Source organism: Acomys russatus, chromosome 18 (genome assembly GCF_903995435.1).
Source record: "Acomys russatus chromosome 18, mAcoRus1.1, whole genome shotgun sequence".
NCBI classification, from domain to species: Eukaryota; Metazoa; Chordata; class Mammalia; order Rodentia; family Muridae; genus Acomys; species Acomys russatus.
Window position 1 is genome coordinate 37,397,576 of NC_067154.1, and position 23,690 is coordinate 37,421,265.

The 23,690-nt window shown below is 33.0% G+C and overlaps 1 protein-coding gene across 1 annotated transcript in view; it reads right to left on the reverse strand.

The window, feature by feature from the left end:
* The window catches only part of Klhl1 (kelch like family member 1), a 203,252-nt gene that overhangs the window by 158,354 nt on the left and 21,208 nt on the right, over nt 1-23,690 (reverse strand). The window contains exon 3 of the mRNA XM_051160901.1: nt 10,506-10,702. Coding sequence (XP_051016858.1) covers nt 10,506-10,702 — 197 coding nt within the window. The remainder of the gene's footprint in view (nt 1-10,505; nt 10,703-23,690) is intronic.

Consider the following 23,690-nt stretch of genomic DNA (forward strand, 5'->3'; position numbering starts at 1 on the left):
CAGGAGGTAGAATTTCTTTTGTTTTGGATATGGCCACTGATAGGAGCAACATGTCTCACCGGATAAAACTACCCAGGTGAACACAAAAGTGGCATATGAAGAATTCAGTATACTAAAATCATTAAATAAATGCCATATTAAGATAAAAATTACACTAATTTAAAAACACAGATGCCCTTACCAAATGCACTAATTGGAATCAATATATTAAATAAATTAAGTCATGATGTTGTGATTGTAATGTGATATAGTGATTATGACCAAAGGTTATTATGTACACAAAATAAGCTTGCATAGAAATATACATTTAAAAACATTTAAAAAGTTAAAAAAAATGGAAAAGACATCAATTTGGCAAGAAAATGTAATAAGGAGTATTGGAGGATGTGCAAATGGGGAGTGAAGGGTGGATAGGATCAAGATAAAATCTGGATATGGGAAGTATCATAAGGGGTCAATTCTTGATTAAGAGATATAGGCAAGTAATGGCTGCTGAGAGTGTGACAATCAGTGTTCTTCAGGTCTGAGTCCTATGCAAGATTATTCAATCACAAGTTATTGTCATTACATATACATGCATATGTAAGAGCAACACTAAATATACTCAGCAGATTTGTGCATCTCTCTCTCTCTCTCTCTCTCTCTCTCTCTCTCTCTCTCTCTCTCTCTCTCTCTTCCCCCCTCTCTTTTAATTTACCATTCTAATTCAAGGACAAGAAAATCTATGAATATCACAGAAGAAAACCATAAGGGAGATAGAAAGGTCTTTCTCCTCCAGCGGCCGATGCCTCACAGTTTTGTCAATAGTAGATGTCAGTAGCAGGAGCCCCCAAATTGCTGATTATATTGATCTTGATACACTGATTGCTGATTCATTAAAAATAGTAATGGAACTCTAATTTTGTTGGTTTTTAATTTTAAATTTTCAAAATTGAATAACACTAATAATGCATAATAGGGAGATTTTTGGATGTGTTGTTGCTAATATAGTATATTATGTATAGTCTTAGGAAGGAAAAAAAATCAACTATTTTACTTTAGTAACCTGCAAAAGGTATGAATTCAAAGCTAAACTCCATTTATTCACCTAATGCCAACTCTAATTCATGATGTATTATCAGAGATATGTGCCAAGAGCCGCCCTGTTCAGGGAGCTCACTAGGCATGTGGGCTGTCTAGGAGGTGATCTGGTGTTTTCAAGGTCTTATACCACGATGTACCCCAAAACTGCTTCCAGCCTCTGACATGCTGTCAGGAGCCATTGATTTGGGAAAGTCCGGGAGGCATGAAAGGTCTCTGGAGGTGATCCGATATTTGCAAGGTCTGTATTGTGATGTACCCCAGACCTGATTCCAACCTCTGACTACCCTGTCAATTGTGCACTACTGCATCTCTCTGAAATCTGGCATTAGAGCCGGGCATGGTGGCGCATGCCTTTAATCCCAGCACCCAGGGAGGCAGAGGCAGGTGAATCACTGTGAGTCTAAGGCCAGCTTGGTCTACAAAGTGAGTCCAGGACAGCCAGGACTACATTCATGGCCAGCCCGGTCTACAAAGCGAGTCCAGGATAGCCAAGATTACACAGAGAAACCCTGCCTCAAAAAACCAAAAATAAATACATCTGGCATTGGTGTGAATTGTTAGCTTCTGGGTACTGACCAGCTCTGATTGAGCAAACTTCCTAGAGGATCATATTGAAGATGTACTTTTTGTTATCCAAATGAATTAATCCCTGATTATGGAATTCCTGATTTGGCTCAAATAGTTTTAAAAGCTAAAGTTAGTTTATGGCTGCAATAAATACCTTTGTGAACCTCCAGATGCCTCACTAGGATAGCCGACCAGCGGATTTGTGGCTTCAGATAAGCCTCCACCGCAGATGGCACCATGAATCCTGGTATTTGACCATAAATATAGCCAAATTTGTTTAAACTCCATGTGAACCTATGTGAAATGAAGTTACCTAGGGATATCCAAATTTACTCTGTTTCTTAGAACGAAAGACAGACAAAATTATTGTCCTGAGCTCATATGAACTAAGAGATAGCTGGATAATGTATAGTCAGGACCGTCCTAACTGATAGGTTGTATACTCTTGTAAGTTTCAGACCCTGTTAACTTTAGACCCTGCCAACCTTCGTCATTTTGAACTCACCATGAACTTACGTAATGGATACATAGATAAGAAATGTTTAGATTTAAAGCATGTAACCTGTTGTATTTTAGAATTCATCTGCTTTTGTGATTAATTGTACTCTTCTGACTATGAGGTAATTCCCTTTTCTCAGAGGTATAAATATGGGCTACAATAAATGTGAGCAGGAGAACAAAGGAGAAAAGGAAGGAGAATGAGAGAAAAATGAAGGAGAACAAAGGAGAAAAGGAAGGAGAACGAGAGAGAAATGAAGGAGAACAGAGGAGAAAAGATTGAGCAGCTTAACTTCAGTTGAAGTTAAGACGCCTGACTTCATCCACCTTTTTTTCTGGTCCTCTTCTCTTGAACGTATGTGTGTGAGTGGTTTATTTTCTATCTCTCTCTCTATCTTCTCTATAGATTAGCAAATAAGTTAGCAGACTCAGGGGCATCAGCCTTCTACGGCTAATAAGCCTAAGTTTACACCAACTTATTGGAGATCTCCGCAAAGAGGCCTATCTACAGATCAAAGAGCCTCCTTTTACGACCCCGTGCAGTTTCTAGCCAGAAGCCGCTTTTACAGCCTCAGCCATAGGAAAAAAGGTGGTCAGTTTAAGTTCTCCTCAGCCGCAGTACAGCCAGTCCCTAGAGAAGAAACCTTGGGCTCTTTTTCCCTTTCTTTCCTTTTTCTTCTTTCAATCCTGATCAGTTGCCTGAGCCATCAGCTCTGGTCACCCAAGAGATAAAGTAAACTAGAAGGGCATCAACAATCCAATACCAGAGAATTTACACTGGACCCTCTCCAGAGCACCAGCCGGGCATTAACAGATAGGGTTAAGGTAAAAAAAAAATATATATGCTTTTAAGCCACTAACTATGAAATGTCAGGTATTTTGATACCATGAGCAGAAGCCACATTGACAAAGTTGGTCCTTGCCTAGGCCCTCCTCTACTGGCTGTGAGGGGCAGGCAAGCAATGAGAAGTGTCTTTAATGCCACTTAACTGAAGAGCAGAGATGCTTACACTGATTCAGATGGCTTCATGCTCCAGTTATTACCTTCTGCCTTTCAAAGCCTCTGATCAATAAAGTAGTCTCTGATTAGTAATGGTCTCACTACGTCTGCTTCCAGCATGAGTCTAGTGGCATTCTGAGGGTCTGGCTAGTCACATTGAATAGAAATTGAGCATGAAATAAACAGAGAAATGACAAGTAGAAGTTTAGAAGAAACTATAATCTTAACCAAGGAACAAATCTTTATTCAGTCTGAAGAATGTAACACTGAATTTTCTGAAACATTTCATGCTAGGCTTCTTGGTTATGAGAAATCTAATCTGACAATATAGGTAAAGTGTACCCACCATGCATGAGTTATCATATTGGGTAAAACAGGGAATTTGTACAACACAATATGTACTACATGTAATAGTCTATTAAAAATTGACTATTGATTTTTAATAAGTTATCTAATGTTGTAAATCATTGCTTATCATTTTAAAAATTGTCAGAATGCATGGATTACATGAATAAGATACTAAATAAATATAGTTATGTGATATTCATTTCCCAGTGTTTAATATGCAGAACCTGGGTATATTTTCTTTTAGATAAATATGCATTATTTTTTATTTTTGTAATCCTAAATACAAATGTCTTTTAATTTATGTATAGACTATCAATACATACTTGATTTACTGTATTCTGTTTTGCAGAAAATAGAACCAAAAGTATTACTGTAAATTTCATACTTGTAAGTAATAAAATTATTGAGACTTCTCCCCACACACACACACAAAAAAAATTCTCGGTGGTGCTAAGGTGTAGTACAGTCTGTGTCTAGCTGGTATAAGGCCTGGTTTTAATACTTATCACAGAAAACAAATCAACCCATGATAATATATACAAACTTGTATTGAATATATAACATGTTGCCTGTGTGAGTAATTCTTTAATATGGTGAGTGATGCTGACAAAATTGCCTTTCATGTGTCCAGTGCAGAGGCAGATGTAACGCATGTTTCCATTTCATTATAATTATTTAAAGATGTGCATAGAAAATATTAACTTCTTTTCTAGAAAGGCATTTATCTTTCTCTCCTTCATCCTTTCTTTTTTTTTTTTTCTTTCTTTCTTTCTTCCTCTTTGAACCAAATACTTATATATCGTTAAGCTAATCTGATTCCATTATTGTTGTAATTAAAACTTGGATCAGTTTATTACTCAAATACTTTCAATGGCCTGACACTTTACTAACTCTATTCAAGTTATTCAATATAATCCTTAAATTTTTTTCATAAATCTGTATACGGTGGCTTGTCTAAGCCTACTGTTTCATAACTTATATTTCTCCCTTCTCCACTGTACAATTCAATCATATTTAAAGCTTGTTCAACCTCAGTTAATTGGCCAATCAATTTTGCTCAATAATTCTACACAAATTAAAATGAGCATCTCTCGTTTATGAGGTCTTTTCATGTATTATTTGCTCATAACATTCAAATCTATGCATGTACATCCACTTGTACCTGACCAAATAATCAGAATTGATGGTTATAATTACTTTCATTGAACAAATGAAACTTGATACTGTGAACAATATATTGCCTGGTTAACCCATTCCTATATCACATTATCACTGACTACAGGAGCCAGAGCATAGTAATAAAGGCTAATGCAGGTTTTAACCCTTTCATCCAATGATGAATATAATATGCTAATATTTATTAAAACATCTAAATAAAATATTACTAAATAGGATGAGTAGAGAACTACAGCAAAAATAAGAATACAGTATAAGGCCAGTAAACAGTAAGTCTTATAAGAAATATAGAGCAGCAGAATTTTATTTAGAATAGTGAGAAAATAGACATCTGTGGAAAAAAGCATTGGAGAAATGAAGTCAACAAGTCAGAGTAAATGTAATGTTGATATGTGCTAGGAGATTTTTGTGGCAGAAGAAAACAAAACACAAAATCCTCTTCAAATAATATATGAATTAATGGAGAATACAGCTGTTAAGAAAGTGGGCATGGTTGAATTTCTAAAATAAGTATAGGAATGTGGTAAAAGAGCATGTCAAATGCCCCCATGTGCACTGCCACTGAGTGAGTGATTGCATAATTTCAGAGCCGAAGTCCTTTTCACATTTTAACAGGTTTTTGAAATTAAATTAACTATACCATTTTTTTTTCCTTATCCCCTACTAACATCTCTCATGAATTCCTCACCTCTTGCTCTTTGTCAATTTCACTGTCCCTAGCCCCCACCTATTAATATTTTAACAACAATAGGAAACTGTGTAATTCAGTAACTTATTCTGGACACTGTCTAAAGAAATAAAAAGTAACAGAAATGGCATTTGCATATATTAAAGTGTTTGTGATAGATGAAGTAAGATCAGTCACAAAATCATGACAATGAATAGTCAGGAATACATGTATAATTCTAGCCCTTAAAAGAAAAAAGCATAGTATCAGGGTTTAAGAACAAACATTCTTTAAGAAACCAAAGAGGGCCATGTCTAGAAAATGAAAGGCTTAAGATGAAGTAGAATGGAATAGCATTTTGTTAGCATGTGTTAGAGTAGACCTTAGCTTCCAACCCCAGAACTAAATGTGATAACTACATGTATGCTTGCAGTAATTTTTTCCTATGAATGAAACAAACACCAAAAAGGGGGTAGGTGGATGGGAGGAGAATTTCATTAGAAACTGTAATGATATGCTTAGATAAAACTGATGTCTAATTTTGAATTGAATGATGTAGATTCTGCTAAAATAACTATCTGTGGAATCTACTGGTGCATGAACACATGCACATGTTGACTTAGTGTAAATTCTTCTACTATTGAAGGCAATGTCAATACACCATTTTCAAAGTTATATGTGGGAGATCATATTTACAAAATGTATGGGCTTTGAACATTACAACTTGTGGTGCTTTGAATAGGCATGACCCCCGTATAATCAGGTGTTTGAATGCATGGCCAAAGAGAGTGGCGCCATTAGGAGGTGTGGTCTTGTTAGATGGAGTCAGTATGGCATGTTGAAGGAAGTGTGTCATGGGGGGGGGGTAGAATTTGAGGTTTTATATGCTCAAGCTATACCAATTGTGGCACAGTCTCTCCATGCTGGGTGTGGATCAATGTGTAGAACTCTTAGTTTCATCTCTAGCGCCATGTTGGCCTGTAAGCTGTCATGTTTCCTATCATGACATGAATGGAATAAACCTCTGAAACTGTAAACCTGTCGCAACTAAATATTGTCCTTCATAAGAGTTACATAGGTCATGGTGTCTCCTCACAGCAATATACCCCTAAGACACAACTTGAAGAATATGAACCATACATTAATATATTATAAAAAACAATGAAAATCATAATATATTGTGTGGCTGAAAGATAGGTAGGTAAGTGGATTCTTTAATAGCCATTAAGAAGTCTAAGAAAGCTGAAGGATGTTTCTAGAATTATTTCAAACTTCAGTGCAGTGTACAGGAACACTGTGAAAAAATACTGTCTTTGGCAAGAACTTTCAAATAGCAGGAGTTGATTTTCATAGGGTTAATAGTGAGAGATAACGCTTTTAAAGACTCACTTCGAACTTACTTCACTTTTCTATTTCCTTCAAAATATACCTACAATTGCCTATGTGGTTAAAGACTGTGTTAAAATATGTTTTATCTTTCAATTTTTCTACATATGTACTTGTAATTACATGTATGAGATAATGGCTCCTGTTCTACTTTTCTTCCATATTTGCCTTTTACTGATGAAGGATAACCTTGAACTATTTAAAAAGGAAGTTTTAGGTTGTGACATTCTTAACATATTCAAAAGGAAGTAATTCTTGAAGCCAAGTGGGAGTTATAATGTTAGAGAGATTCTCATAAGAAAAAGACACAGACATTGAATATATTTTGAAAATTCTGTTCATCTTTAGCCTCTGATGCTCAAAGCCAATAAAATATGTGTATATTTTAATAATCTCTTTTATTATTTATGTGTAGGTGTGGATGTCTATGTAAATTTCCACTTATATACAGGTGCCCACAAGGGAAGAGAGGGAATAAAACGCCAGCTGAATCAATAGGGAGGTATGAAGCCTAATATGTGGGGTATATGTACCAAAGACTAATTAGTCACCTGAGCAGTAAGTCCTCTCACCTGCTGAGCTGCCCCTTTAGTTGCTAAATTATATTTCATGAGCTATTTAATATGAAAGTTTATTTTAATACTAAAACTAAAACAAAGAATGAGAAACACAAATGCTACTATTTTAGATACAATCATTTTCATTAAGTATACAAAACAGCTATTTTCATGGTCTAGTTTTATTCAAGAAAAAGAAATTATGCTGTTCATTTATATTATATTTTTGTTTGGAATGCATCTTCAAATTATGTAAAAATATTTTCATTTCCTGAGACACATGATCTTGTTGCGTTATACTAATTTTAAAATCTGTCATTCACAATTATACAATGTTTATTAATGAAACCTAATAGAACATACACTAAGTCTATCCTTTGTCTCTATGTATAGAAGTCAAATATTAAATTAATGTTAGAGAATTTGTTTCACACTGCTGCCTAATTTTGGGTTTTTAGTCTACTGTTTTGTACATGAACAACTTACCAATCTCGGTCGCTTTCCACGGAAAGATTCAGAATTATTTAAACATAATCAATAACTGTCACAAAATAAATAAATAAATAACATTTTAAAGGAAAAGAAGGAAGCATATGATTGCAAAGACAGTTGAAAATATTAAGGTCTGGATTGCACAAAGCAAAGTTACCTTCCAAAAAATTTTAGAAACCAAATAAAAAGTAGAAAACTCAAGTTTTAAATTAAACAAAAATTTTTGAAAGCCTACATTAGTGTCATTATAGTAGGAAAACTGGCAATGTGTGATAATAAATTCATTTTTTGAGCTTAAGTTGAAAAATTAATAGACTTTCTTTCTAATTATAGATTTCATAGAGCAGCCAAGAGCATACTCCTGATTAGACAGGGGCAAGGAAAAAATTTATGATGAGAAATTATAACATCAGATACAAACTACTAATTTTCAAGATTAAAAAGAACAAATGAGAAGTAGTTTTTCTTCTCTTAAAAATTAACTATAAACCATAAGAGAATACTATAATTTCATGTTTCTAATTTTTGGAATAATTCAACTTTAACCAAATATGACAGAATGCATAATTTATTCAACATCTGAACAGTAAGCTTGCTTAGAATTGTCAGATCATACAATATCATACCTAAAACTCTTTTAGTGTTTTATGTATACATTCATAAATAGTACACATTTAAAGACTGTGAAAATATGGTTACTTTATCGAGTAAACTAGGGACAGTCCAAGCAGCTGCAAAGGAAACATTTTTCATTAGTGAATTAATAATTTCTACCCAGAGCAGAAGGGACTGTTATCCCTCTTGATATGGCAGCGTATTATTCTTTGGTTAAAGTAAGCCAGGGGCTCTATATTATAATGAATTGTGCCCAATTAAATCCCCTTCTGTCACAGGCTTAGAGGAAGGGAATAGGGTGAAAAAAGGAGCGAGGGGGGAATAGGAAGATACAAGTGAGGGGATGAAAATTTAGATGTAATATGAATAAATTATTTAAATTACAAAAATTTAAATGACAACAGTTGGACCTTGATATTTTAGTTGGTAACATTATTGTTTACCCTGATTTTGAAGGGCTCATATCATTTCAAAAACAGTGCTGTGCCCTAGCGTGGAATATTGTCGAAGAATTCAACAACAGAATAACATACTGTACTTTTATTTTGTCTATGAGCTTTTACTATACCTTATAAATTTATTAAAATTTTAACTTATAAAGGTTAGAAGATACTGAAATTCTAAGATTAATGATTAAAATAATTTTAAATGTTATTTTCATTAGTGACAGAAAAATGTTTTGTTTTTCCTATTTTTGTTTTGAAATAAGACTGATCAAAAATTTTACTTTTTCTGATTGGGTAATTTTAATTTGAGTTGCTAATGAAATATTCTATAATATTTTATTTATTTGTTTAAATACTCACAATAAAAGTTTTTAACAAAATATATTACTAACTCTTTTTGATCTAGAGCTTACTCTTCATTGTATGTAAGACATTAGAATAATTATTTCTAGCAAAATAAGTATTGAGTTTTATAAGAACATATAATGTCTTTATTGGAAGTAAATAAAAATTTCATCAATATTAAAGAGTCATATTTAAAGTTTACAACTCATGACTGTAGAGATGTCTCAGTGTTTAAGAGCATTGATTTCCTTTTTATATATTATTTACTTTTATTTGTTATGTTCATTTGGTATTTTTTAGTGGTTATTTTTGTGTATAGGTGTCAGACCCCTAGAACTGGAGTTTCAGACAGGTGTGCACTGCCATGGTGGGAATTGAGCCCCCCATCCTCTGGGAAATCAGCCCTTCTCTCCAGCCCTGAGCATTGTTATTTTTTCCGGTAAGCCAGGGTCAATTTCCAGCAACTTTTGTTAGTTCACAGTCATTTGTAATTACAGTTCCAGGCTGTCTGATGACAATTAACCTTTGCCAACACTAGGTAAGCAAGTGATGCATATACACACATGCAGTCCAAACAGGAATATACATAAAATAAAAGTAATACATATTTAATATGTAAAAAACATAAAAGGTATAGAGTTAAAAGGACTTTTCAAATATCTATAATCACAATAAAAGCATCTCTATAGCAGGAAAATTGTGGTAAAACAACCAAATACACTTTAACTCTTTCAAGAATATATGTGACTACTATGGATTCCACCTCAAACTTTGAAATTATGACAATAGTTTGTAAAGTTATCTTAATAAAATATGTAACAAATGTCTATTTCTAAATATTTGTCTTAAAATGCATAATATTCATGATGCAAATAAATATTCTACACTGCTAACAGGTCCAAGATTATTTATCCACAAATCATACATACAGAGCTGCCCTATATATGAGATTTTATAGTTGACTTATTTAAAGAAAAGGTTAAAAGAAGGTAAATGTGACAGTGGTAGAAATGAATAGGAAAGTCCTGAGAAGCTGAGTATTTTAAAAGAAGTTGGCTTATCAATGTTTAAAATTCCTGATATTCAGCCCTCATATTACATTGTCAAAAAGCATAATAGTGCCATAATATTAAGCTAAGGTCAATATTATTATTACCTTGTGATTATAAAATATTATATTATATGTCATAATAACAGTCCAAATGAAAATATACTAATCACATAAAACAATTTATTCATAAAATAACTGTTGAGAGCCATCATAATATTGTATCATTTGATATTATAGTGTAGTACTTCACCATTTAAAATTTAAATCTCCTTACCATGGTGTAGCTGTGAGCCACCTTCATTAATTCAATGCATCCTTGAGCATCTGCAAATGCCCGGATTCCTAAACAGTTTGATGGATGCAGAAGTTTCATGAGGAAGTGACAACATACTTCTACTACTTGAGGAAGCTGAAGAAGGCACGCAGCTGCAAGAAGATTTTCAATAGTATCTTCTTTTAATTCCAAGCAACCTAAAATACAAGCAATGAAACACTGCTTTAGCACTTCTTCTGTGGCTAGTGTAGTAACTAGTTGGGTCTTTTCTTCACTTAGGTTCGAATGTTAAACTGTCCTGATAATGCACAGGTCTTACGCTGGTAACACAGTTTAGTGATTTGACATGTGCAACCGTAAGTGAACACCTAACAACTTATAGGAGTTATTTCTACTGATTTTCCCTCAAGATGGACTATATTACACTTAATATATAGAAGGCATTTCAAGTTTTTTTCACTGGACTGCCAGGAGAAGGGAAGATTATATGTTAAAAGATCAAACACACTTAACCTAATCTTCATCCATGCTCACTTCTCCTAACTGTTACAGGTGCTAAGTAAATCCAACTGGTTTGTAACTATAAAACACAAGACAGACCTCTTTTCTTGAATCAAAACCTATACAGTAGAGTGTAAATTTAAATCACTGGCTTAACAAACATTAACTTGCAGATGCAACAAATGAAATATTTAAATATGCATTTATGACAATTCATAAAATATATACCTGTATTTATAAGAATACTTTTAAATATTGAAAACAATATGAACATCTTGAAATCAATAAGTATTTACTAATATTTCAGTCTAAATCAAACTTTTTAGTTATATACAGTTCAAAAATGCTACTATTATATAATCTCGTTAGTGAAATATTTTTGAAATATTAAATATTGTCACCAAGATAGTGGAAACATAGTTTCCAAACAAAGATTTGAAAACCAAATAAACAATGATAAGTATATTTTTAACAGTGTAACTCATATTTTCTTGACTTGACAGAGCAGAGTGATAAATATCTTTTATTTTACATTCTCTCAATAGAATTTGTACACAAGCAATTAGTTCTGCACGCTTAGCATGCTATCCTTGATAAGAAATACTTTCTAGGATTATTCTTAGCTGCAGTCTGAGAACTTTGACTCAGGAGGATCCTTGCTATTCATGGATAAGAACTGCTGAACTTTCATTCTTAGACACAATACCCATTTCCTTCAGAGTGTCTGGAACTTTGGTACATTCTCATTGGAGGTGGCCTAGGTGACCAGCTTCTAGTACAAAACTTGTAGTTACTGAGTCAGTAATAAGCCTCCCTGCCTCGCAAGAGTTTATATCACATACGATTAGACTTTGTCCCATGGGCTTGCATTAGATGAGAGCCTCAGGGAGTACACACCTCAGGTTGTCTGAATTCATCTGATGGGTCATTGTCTCTTCCTAAGTGTGATTCACATTCTTGTTTTTATGATAAATTATGGGCATTGATACAACAATAAGCAAGCTCTAATGAGTTATTTCATGAACCACTGTTCTCAGATATAAGTTTTGGAAATTTCCACCTATAATATTCTAACCATAAATGTTGAAGTTTTAAGCTTAAAAGACAAATGCTCTAGTGTTCCATTCATCTCAAATGTATATTAAAATCCATTCTAATAATTTTCAATAATCTAGAAACATTTTGGAACTGTTAAATGTAAGTCTATTATTGTTATGAATATGCAACGTGCTTAATTCAGATATTAAAAATCAAAAATCAAAAATCAAAACAAAACAGATTCAGACTTAGTACAAAACAAGAGCAATTAAACTTTATTGTGCTTGCTCCTAACAAGCACAAACACATCAATGTAAATGAACAAAAGGTCTGTAAATAAGAACATTTATATATATATAAAAATACGTGGAACGGAATGAAGGAAAGTTAAAAGGAAGATTATCCTTGAACAAGTCAAATAACCATAAACAAACAATGTAATGCACTCTATAAACCTCATAATATATACATTTATTCAATAAAGATTACAAAGACAAAAGTTAAACCCTGATTATAAATCTTCTTTAAAAATAAGAGAAAATCCTTATCATCTCCAGCCAGTGAAATATTTTAGACAAATATCAAAGTATAATCCTATAAGAACCAAAGAAATTTGACAACATGAAATTCACTTCAAGAGACACCATTGGGGAAGTGAAGAAATGAACCTTTAAATACAAATGTATCTACAAACCATATAAATGACTGTTAACAAAGTACTAAGAACATGAAAAAAAATCCAATAATCATAATAAAAAAGCAAGGAAATTTTAATCAGAAGAAAATTTTTGTTTGTTTGCTTGCTTGTTTTTTTTTTCATCAGAAGTGTATGAGTAAAAAGTGATGAATATAATTCATTTTTTTGGAAATACTCGACACTAACATAATAAAAGAGCATGAAGCATGGTAAGCATTGGAACTCCTCCGGGGTTTGTGAAACACCACAACTACTCTGTGTAATTCTTTCCCACCTTCACATATTTTAACATTCATTTATCCTACTAGGCTTCTGCTTAAAGCCTTAACAGAATCATATGTGTATTGACAAGTCATTTCGACAAATACAACTATGTCTATTTGTAATAGGAAATAACTTACCAGATTATCTAGAAACATGATTATATTAAGTGTAAATTAATGGTTGATGAATGAAAAAAATTCCTAAAAATTAGTACAAAATTTCCAAGCCACCAAAACTTGTTAAAAGTTCTGAAAACATATAAGTAATAAAGAGTGGGAAATAATATATAGGATTGCAGAAAAATGTATATCAATATATATAGCTTATACAGATATGTTTTGTAACAACATTTAATGAAAAAGAAAACCATGAAAATTGAAAGAGAGCAAGAGATGTGTATATTTAGTGAAGTACAGGGAATGTGGAAATAATGTAAATACTATAATTTCCAAAAGAATGTAAAAAAAAAGATCCAAAATAATCTCTTATAACCAAAAATAGATCTTCAATGTTATGTTTATGTTGGGAATTCAAAGAGACATGAAAATTACAAAAGCACAAAAGTAAATTTTGATGTCAATATATGTGTTAATTACTTTGACAGTTATACTTTTATGGCCGCATATAAATGCCCAAGTTAGCCAAATTGTGTACCTTTTGTAAATGAAATTTATGTACTACTATATTCTTTAATTACTTATTTTGAGACAGGGTTTTCCATAGACTAAGCCAGGTCAAACTTACTATATATCCACAGCTGACCTCAGATACTTTACCCTCCTTGGAAGGTGCTGGCAATACAGGAGTATGACAAAGTGCTATAAAGGCAGCTAATGCAATTTTTATTAATAAATATTGAAAGATGATTTGCAATATAAATAAAGATGCTATAGTTGTACAGATAATGTGGTTCCTGGTAATATTCTTATTTATAAATATATTGTATGTTATTAAAAACTGGTAAGATATATACTTTTCAACTTAGAAGTAAATGATAGAGAATCCAGAAGGCACAAATGGAATATTAGCAAGTGTTGAGCTTGAATGCACACAAATTGAGCTGGCTCATGCATGATATATTTCTTATATATCTATTGCTTGGATATTTATTTAACATACTTAGATGCTAAAAAGGCAAAAAGTAGCCAAGAATTTCTCCTCAAAGTTGTCTAAAAAGACGTAAATACTGTTAATGTAGAGGAAATGTAATCTTACGCTATTCTTTAATGTTTACCTTTAAGGCATAGTATTTCTAAGTAAGTTTGGTAAAAGAGAAATTCTGTAAGTTAGCACTGGGTTTCTGTTACAGGTTGAGTTGTAAATGTTTTCCAGTGGATCAGATAGATTTAGATTATTCATTCCCATCATGCGGCATCACTTTGAAAGCTGTAAAAACTTCAGAAGGTGGGATTGCCAGCAGAGGCAGGTCACTATGGTCATCTACTGCCAGCTATATTTGACTTTTTCCTGTTTTTAGATTCCTGCTATAGCCCAATGAAGGAGACTTATCAACAGGCTTCCAGCACCATGACCTTTGCCTTTGTTTTTCCACATCTGGATGAAATGGAACCTATGAAAACTACTTCTTCCCACCACTTGCTTTTGGGATTTGGTCACACAGTAATAAGAAATATAAGAGCTAAATTGCTTGACTACTGACTTAGTGATGCACATCCACAAGTGTACTTAAAACTTCCCCAACGTTGCCATCATAACATATTCTTTATCTTAAGTATATGATATTTAGTTTTAACATAAAGCATCTTAGAGTAAAGAGAAGTCAAGAAAAGTTTACTTGTAATGAAAATAAGAGCGGATTACTTTATACAAATAGAGTACATATATCGTATTTAAAATAAACATTTTTGGCTATTATTTTAAACAATTTAAGATAATTATATAAAGAAGACATACACTAGAGAACATTTCTTTTAAATTAATTGTTCTTAAATTCAATTCAGCTATTCAATTCAGCTTGGACTACATATAAAAATTATTTTGTTTAATATATGTAAATTAGTGACATTTGCTAGAACTCCATAATTTGAGTTTCAATTACACATTCATTGTGAAAATTATTTTTACACCCAAGTTTGTCAAAATAATGAGCATTTATGATGTATATAGCATGATTATAGGTATATATAATTTAGTTTTGAGTATTGTAAATAAGTTTTAAAAAAGAAATAATCTTTCCAATTTTTTAACATTAGAAGGTTTGTGTTTGTTTTGAGTTAGTTGTCTTAATTTCATTCAATAACTAAATAGTACCACATTTTTCTGTTACTTAAAGTATTTTCATTATTTTATTTTATAATATATTGATATTCCTTGCACTGATCACTGAAATGAAAAATCAATCAATCAATCAAACAAACAAAAACTGCAAAGTTATATGCCATTTCTGTAATTACACAGAATCTTAAAACATTTCCTCATTTAAATCGAGAACCTGTGTGTTCTTGATTTTTATGAATTAAGTTTTACATAATTTCAAGCTTTACAGAAGTTACTAGAAGGAAAACTCCATGCCAACAGGTCAAATTACAACCAAAACTACTTAGAAAATAGACAACCACACCATTGCAAAATCACCTCACAAACTCTCGACCGTAACAAACAGCAAAAATGAAGAGACTTAACAGTCACTGGTCATTAATATCTCTCAACATCAATGGTATCAATTCTTCAATAAAAAGACTCAGACTAACTGAGTGGATGCTTAAACATGACCCAACATTCTTCTGCACTCAAGAAACACATCGCTCCCACAAAAACAGACATTACCTCAGAGTAAAAGGTTGGGGAAAACATTCCAAGCAAATGGTCACAAGAAGCAAGCTGGTGTAGCCATTTTAATATCTAATAAAATAGACTTTCAACCAAAATCAATCAAAAGGAATGAGGAAGGACACTTCATACTCGTCAAAGGTAAAGTCAACCAAGAAGACATCACAATTATGAACATCTATGCTCCAAATACAAGGGCACCCACATTTGTAAAAGAACTATTAAAGCTTAAAACACTCATTGATCCACATACACTAATAGTGAGAGACGTCGACACCCCACTTTCACAGAATGATAGGTCTTTGAAACAGAAAATAAACCATGAAATATCTTCATTAACCAATGTCACCAATCAAATGTATCTAACAAATATATACAGAGCTTTTCACCCAAATGCAAAGGATTATACCTTTTTCTTAGCAGCTCGTGGAATGTTCTCTAAAATTGATGACATATTAGGTCATGAAGCAAGCCTCAACTGATACAAGAAGACTGAAATAATACTTTGTATCCTATCAGATCATCATGGTCTAAGGCTGGACTTCAGCAACAAGAGAAATAACAAAAAGCCTACACACACATGGAAGCTAAAGAACTCTCTACTTAATGACACCTGGGTCAGGGAAGAAATAAAGGAAGAAATAAAGGACTTCTTGAAATTTAATGAAAATGAAGGAGCAACATACCCAAATTGGTGGGACACAATGAAAGCAGTGCTAAGTGGAAAATTCATAGCACTAAGCGCCTTTAGAAAGAAAGTGGAAACATCCCACATAAACCACTTGACAGCACATCTGGAAACCCTAGGGGAAAAAAAAAAAAAAGAAGAAGCAGAAACACCCAAGAGGAGTAGACGTAAGGAAATAATCAAACTCAGGGCTGAAATCAATAAGTTACAAACAAAGAGACCAATTCAAAGAATCAACAAAACCAGGAGCTGGTTCTTTGAGAAAATCAACAAAATAGACAAACCTTTAGCCAAAGTAACTAAAAAACAGAGAAACAATATCAAAATCAACAAAATCAGAAATGAAAATGGAGATATAACAATAGACACTGAAGAAATACAAAAAAAATCATAAGGACATATTTCAAAGGCATTTATGTCACAAAATTTGAAAATATAAGGGAAATGGAAAATATTCTTGACCGATTCCATTTGCCAAAATTGAATCAAGATCAGATAAACAAATTAAATAGCCCTCATTCAGCTATAGAAATAGAAGCAAACATTGATAATCTCCCAACCAATAAAAGCCCAGGGCCAAATTGCTTCAGCACAGAATTCTACCAGACTTTTAAATAGACACCAATAACGATACTCTTCAAGCTACTCCAAAAGAAAGAAATAGATGGAGCATTACCAAATTCTTTTTTTTTATTAATTTATTCTTGTTACATCTCAATGTTTATCCCATCCCTTGTATCCTCCCATTCCTCCCCCCCTCCCATTTTCCCATTATTCCCCTCCCCTATGACTGTTCCTGAGGGGGATTACCTCCCCCTATATATTCTCATAGGGTATCAAGTCTCTTCTTGGCTACTTGCTGTCCTTCCTCTGAGTGCTGAGGCCATAGTGACATTGATACCTAAACCCCATAAAGACCCTACCAAAAAAGAATTTCAGACCAATTTCCCTTATGAACATTGATGCAAAAATACTCAATAAAATACTCATAAAATGAATACAAAAACATATCAAAGACATCATTCACCATGATCAGGGAGGCTTCATTCCTGGCATGCAGGGATGGATTAAAATATGGAAATCCATCAATGTAATCCACCATATAAACAAACTGAAAATAAAAAGCCACATGATCATCTCCTTAGATGCAGAAAAAGCATTTGACAAAATCCAAAAACCATTCACGTTTAAAGTTCTGAAGAGACCAGGTTTACAAGGCACATACCTAAATATAATAAAAGCTATATACAGCAAGCCAATAACCAACATCAAATTAAATGGAGTGATACTCAAGGAAATTCCTCAAAAATCGAGACCAGATAAGGCTGCCCACGTTCTCAACATCTCTTCAATATAATTCTTGAAGTTCTAGCCAGATCAATAAGACATCAAAAGGAGATCAAGGGGATCCAAATGGGAAAGGAAATGGTCAAATTATCCTTATTTGCAGATGATATGAGAGTGCACCTAAGTGACCCCCAATATTCCACCAGAGAACTCCTACACCTGATAAACACCTTCAGCAAATTAGCTGGATACAAAATTAACTCAAAATAGAAAGTAACATTCCTATATACAAATGACAAACATGTAGAGGAAGGAATTTGTAAAACTGCACCCTTCACGATAGCCATAAACAATATAAAATATCTACAAGTAACTCTAACCAAGCACGTGGAGGAATTGTTTGAAAAAAACTTTAAATTTTGGAGGAAAGAGACTGAAGATGACATCAGAAGATGGAAAGATCTCCCTTGCTCATGGATCAGAATTAACATAGTAAAAATGGCCATCTTACCAAAAGCAATTTACAGATTCAGTGCAATCCTTATCAAAATACCTACAAAATATTTTGAAGACATTGTAAGATCAATTCTCAACTTCATATGGAGAAACAAAAAGCCCGGAATAGCAAAAACAATCCTGTACAATAAAAGATCTTCTGGAGGAATCTCCATACCTGACCTCAAGCTGTACTATAGAGCAACAGTAATTAAAACAGCATGGTACTGGCAAAGAAATAGGCTGGTTGATCAATGGAATCAAATGGAAGACCCCAAGATGAATCCACACACATTTGGTCACTTAATTTTTGACAAATAAACCAAATCTATTCCATGGAATAATGATACCGTCTTCAACAAATGGTGCTGGTCTAACTGGATGTCTAACTTAGGATGCTGCATTTGAAAAAGATCCAGTATATATATATATATATATATATATATATATATATATATATATATATATATAAATATATAAATAAAAGCATATAGGACTTTGAAGTATGACCTAATGAGTTTGTGGATTTCCTCACTATCAGTTGTTATGTCTCCCTTTTCATTTCTGATTTTGTTGACTTGAATACTCTCCCTTTGCCTTTCAGTTAGTTTGACTAAAGGTTTGTCTATCTTGTTGATGTTCTCAAAGGATGCTTTGAGTTGTTTTCTTTGTTTCTAATTTATTGATTTCAGTCCTCAGTTTGATGGTTTCGAGCCATCTGCTACTCTTGGGGAGTCTGCCTCTTTTTGTTCTAGAGCTGTCAAGTGTTTTGTGAAGTTGCTAATATGGGAATCTCTCCAATTCCTTTATGAAGGCACTTAGTGCTATGAACTTTCCGCTTAGCACCGCTTTCATGGTATCCCATGAGTTTTGTTATATTGTACTTTCAGATTCATTAATTTCTAAGAAGTTTTTCTTTTTCTATTTTTTTTTTAAGTCATATTGTTTGTGTTGTTATTTAGTTCCAGGTTTAATCCATGGTGGTCTGATAAAATGCAAGAAAATTTTCAATATTTATGTACCTGTTGAAGTTTGCTTTGTGACCAAATATATGATTGATTTTGGAGAAGGTTGTATAAGGTGCTGAGAAGAAGGTGAATTCTTTCTAGTTTGGGCAAAAGTTTCTGTATTTTTACACTTAGATCCATTTGATTCATGATGACTATTAATTTAGTTGTCTCTCCATTTAGTTTCCACCACAATAATCTATCTATTGTTGAGAGTGGAGTGTTGTTTATGTAATATGTAATATGTGGTGTTTGATGTGTGATTTAAGCTTTAGTAATGTTTCCTTTATAAAGATGAGTGCTCCTGTATTTGGGGCATAGATGTTCAGAATTGAGGTATCATCTTGATGTATTTTTCCATTGAAAAGTATGAAGTTTTCTTTCTCATCTCTTTTGATTAGGTTGGGTTGAACTTATATTTAATTGGATACTAGGATGGTTTCTGTAGCTTATTTCTTGGTTCCATTTGCTTGGAATACCTTTTCCGACCGTATACTCTAAGGTGCTGTATATCTTTATCTTTCTTTCATACATATGGAGATAGGGGTTGAAAAGAAAGAAGAGGGATATAGAAAGATATAGGGATGATAGGATAAAAAGTGGATTATTGAGTCTGCTCCTCAACATAAGGCCTTATTAATTACTAAGAAATAAAATTATTTTTAATTTGTTGGTATAGAATTTTGAATATTGATACAAAATAAATTTAATTTTGATACAGTGGTATAGAATTCATATTTAAGATTATTTTCCACACACATTATATATATATTTTAACTCTAATATCATCTATTGAACCCATACAACTCAATTATAATTCAAAGTTTACTTACAGTACGTTGCAAGTGCTATTGCATACTGCTTAGTATAATTAAGTAGTAAAAGCGAATTGTTAGTTGATCAAATCATGGTCATGTCAATTACTAGTCTATTTTTCTCACAATAATATATGCCCTAGTTTAAAAAATAGATATGATCCTCCAGATAGATAACATAAAATAGAAAAGGTCTTTAAAAGCCTTAGAGACCTACAGAATATGGCATTTAAAGATCCTTTTTAATATTATAAAGATTCTTTGACAACAAAACATGTTAACTCCTGGCCACACTCTGCTTACCTCAAACAGATGATTAATATAAAAGAACCTGTTTACTGGAAACCTACAAGAAGAACTTTATGACAGGCAGATCTGGGTCCTGGGTCCTCCTCAAACTAAGGCACCAGTCAAGGAGAATATAGGCAGTAAACTTTGAACCCCTACTCAGACCTAGCCGATGAACAGGATATTCTCCACCATTGAGTGGAGAGTGAGATCTGACTCTCGCATGAACTCTAGTACCCCTTTTCTGACCATGTTCCCTGGAAGGGAAGGCCTGGCGGCACTCAGAGGAAGGATAGCAAGTTACCAAGAAGAGACTCAATACCCTACGAGCATATATAGGGGGAGGAAGTCTCCCACAAACACAGACATAGGGGAGCGGAGAAAGGGGGAAGTGGGAGGGAGGGAGGAATAAGAGGATACAAGGGAAGGACTAACAATTGAGATGTAATATGAATAAATTAATAAAAAAAAGAAAAAGAAAAAAAAAAAGAACCCCTTTAACGATATGGCTTCAAATGTGGCAAACCAGCCATTGGTCAAAATGTCCTCATTTCTACCACAGACAGAATTCTGCCTAAACATGAGCAAGTTTGATTGCAGACAGAGTCTTTGGCCAAACTCTGCCAAGACAGGGTAAACAAGTCCTCAAAAGTTCCTGCCTCACAAATATGTCTGTCAGGTATATTGGGCCAGAAGGATAAAGATACTGCTGCAATGCTGTAGAGAATTTTGGGAGATTGTTTATGTAGCAAACCATCTCTCATTTTTTTCATTTTGAAAGCTGCTAGTCTGCACTTCCGGTTCAACCAGCTAATTAATTTTATTCCTTTCAAGCCTCTTAGGGGGCCGAAGAGCAGATAGTTTAATCTTACAATTAGGTTTAGTTTTTAGGGGTTTAGATGTTTTTTAGGTCTAGATAGATATTTAAGTTGATGGAGATGAGATATGATTGATACTGATTATCATTCAGAATTTTAGACTCACCAAGACAGGAATAATGTTTTCTGCAAGGTTGTCAAATACAATTAGACAAATCACCATAAATGCAATATTTATAAAATTCCTTATTGTTTCATGGTTCTTCTTGCTGTATGTAGTTTTTTAAATTTACGTGTAATAATATAAATGTATATGCCCCTAAAAATAAAATAAAATCTTTAGGAACAAAAGTGTAGGTGTTTCACTAATGAACTTCTTTTTCTATGCTGAATGCAAATGTTTTCTCTGAAATTTGTGAAAATTATAAAAGTTGTTTTCTCTCCCTATTACTCTTCATCTCAAGGTGGTCTCTCTTTATGTCATTCTCCTCATGTCCTTGGCATTATTAGAAAGCTCTTGTGACTAACCCTAGATACATTATACTAAAACAAATATTCTGAGAAGCATATTTTCTTAAAATTAAAAACATTAAGTTTTACCTACATACTGTCTACAAATTTTATGAGTTCTACCATTTGTGTCCAAAACATTAAGAAATACTTAAAACTCCAATACAGATATTTGAATTATACATCATTAAAAATATGTTGGTTTGTTTTAGGAAATTTAAAATTAAATTGAGTATTGTAAGCAACAAAGAAGATGAGCGAAAGTTTTCTGAAAACTTTTATAGAGCTACAATCAGTCATGAACAGTTCTGCATTTGAATATCATCTGTATATTTCCTCAGGTTAGTTAAGACCTTAAGGCAAAAATATTAAATGGTAGATTACTATATTGAGTGTCACTTATTATATCTAGTGCCAGGTTAAGACTAAAAGAAGACCAAAGTACCAATGACACTAATACGTATGAGCAACATAATCTCTCACATTTAGCATGCAGAATACTTAACATCACCAAATTCAGCATAAAATATATTACAATATAAATGGAAATATAGACCAAAGTTCTGCACCTCATCAATTTCGTTGAACTGCACATTAATGTAGCACATAAATAAGGGACATTAGTATATAATAAATGCAGTCTCATTGGATTAAACATTATTAAATATCTGATGGACAAAATAATACTTCCTCACTTGTTTTGTCTGCATTACTTTTGGTATAAAGGATTTGCAAAGAATCTGACAATTTATCAAAATTTATACTATAAACAATTAGGATAGATTGATCACATTATAAATTTGGTTGAATTTTTACTTTCTTCATTGGAGCAAGGGCTGTCTCTGACAAGGACTCTGTTGCCTCCTTTTATATCACTTCTCACTGGTGTGGCTACCTTGCCAGGCCACAGGGGAAGAGGATGATTTCAGTCCTGATATGACTTGTTGTGACTCAGATGGGTGGGTGAGGCAGTGCAGCCCAGTTCTGAGGAGTCGGGGAGGGGAATAAGGAGAAGAGTGATGGAGGGTGCGACCAGGAGATGAGGAGGGAGGGTGTTATGATCTGGATGTAAAGTGAATAAATTAATTAATTAATTAAAAAGATAATAATCTGACATAATTAAGGTCTCCATATCTGTAAGATAAAGACTCCCTATTCTATTAATAGAAGATTAACTAAGACTTATAACTGTAAAATAGAATTAAAATTTTTTTCAAAATAATAAATTTGAAGTTATATCTATATTAAAAATATCAGTAAGAAAACTGGATTTTACATTTCTGTGAGACATATTGGAATCTACAGTAAAAGCTAGACTTAGTGTCAGATAACTAGTGTTCAATTTTCTTTTGCTTTTTTTCATCTCTAATACAAAATAATGGATAAAAATATTGAAATTATATGAATAATGAAAATTCTGATACAAGTATAATCAAATAAAAGTTTGTACAGGAAATATGCAGAAGGCACCCTGGACACTGGGTAGAATGTCATAAAATTCTATCTAGATTTTCTAACATGCAAAGGTGACTCAGGGCAACAATAAAGTGAATTGAATCCAAATTACTTAATGAATCAAATTTGGCAAAAAGTAATGGGCTTTATTAGCCTACTGAGAACTCAGAAAGTCATTTGTGTTGCACTGTGATAATCCTATAACTTGAGAATAAGAGTTAAATATCTGTATTGGGTAGTCAATCTATTAAACATAATAGCTTGTTCAATAACAAAGAAACTCCATACAATTATCTAAAAATAGGAACTTTGTTTTAATATTTCACAAAATTAGTCCTATAAAACCAGTTTTACATGTATTGGTGGGCTGATAAACATATACAAACAAATGCTAGGACAAACAATGCTATTTGCTAACTGATTTTATCTTTGACACTGAATATCGAAATTGCTCAAATCTTCTACAAAACTGATTCAATGTTTTTAAACAATGGGCAATGATAAGGCACAAACCCAGTCTTCAAAGACTCAG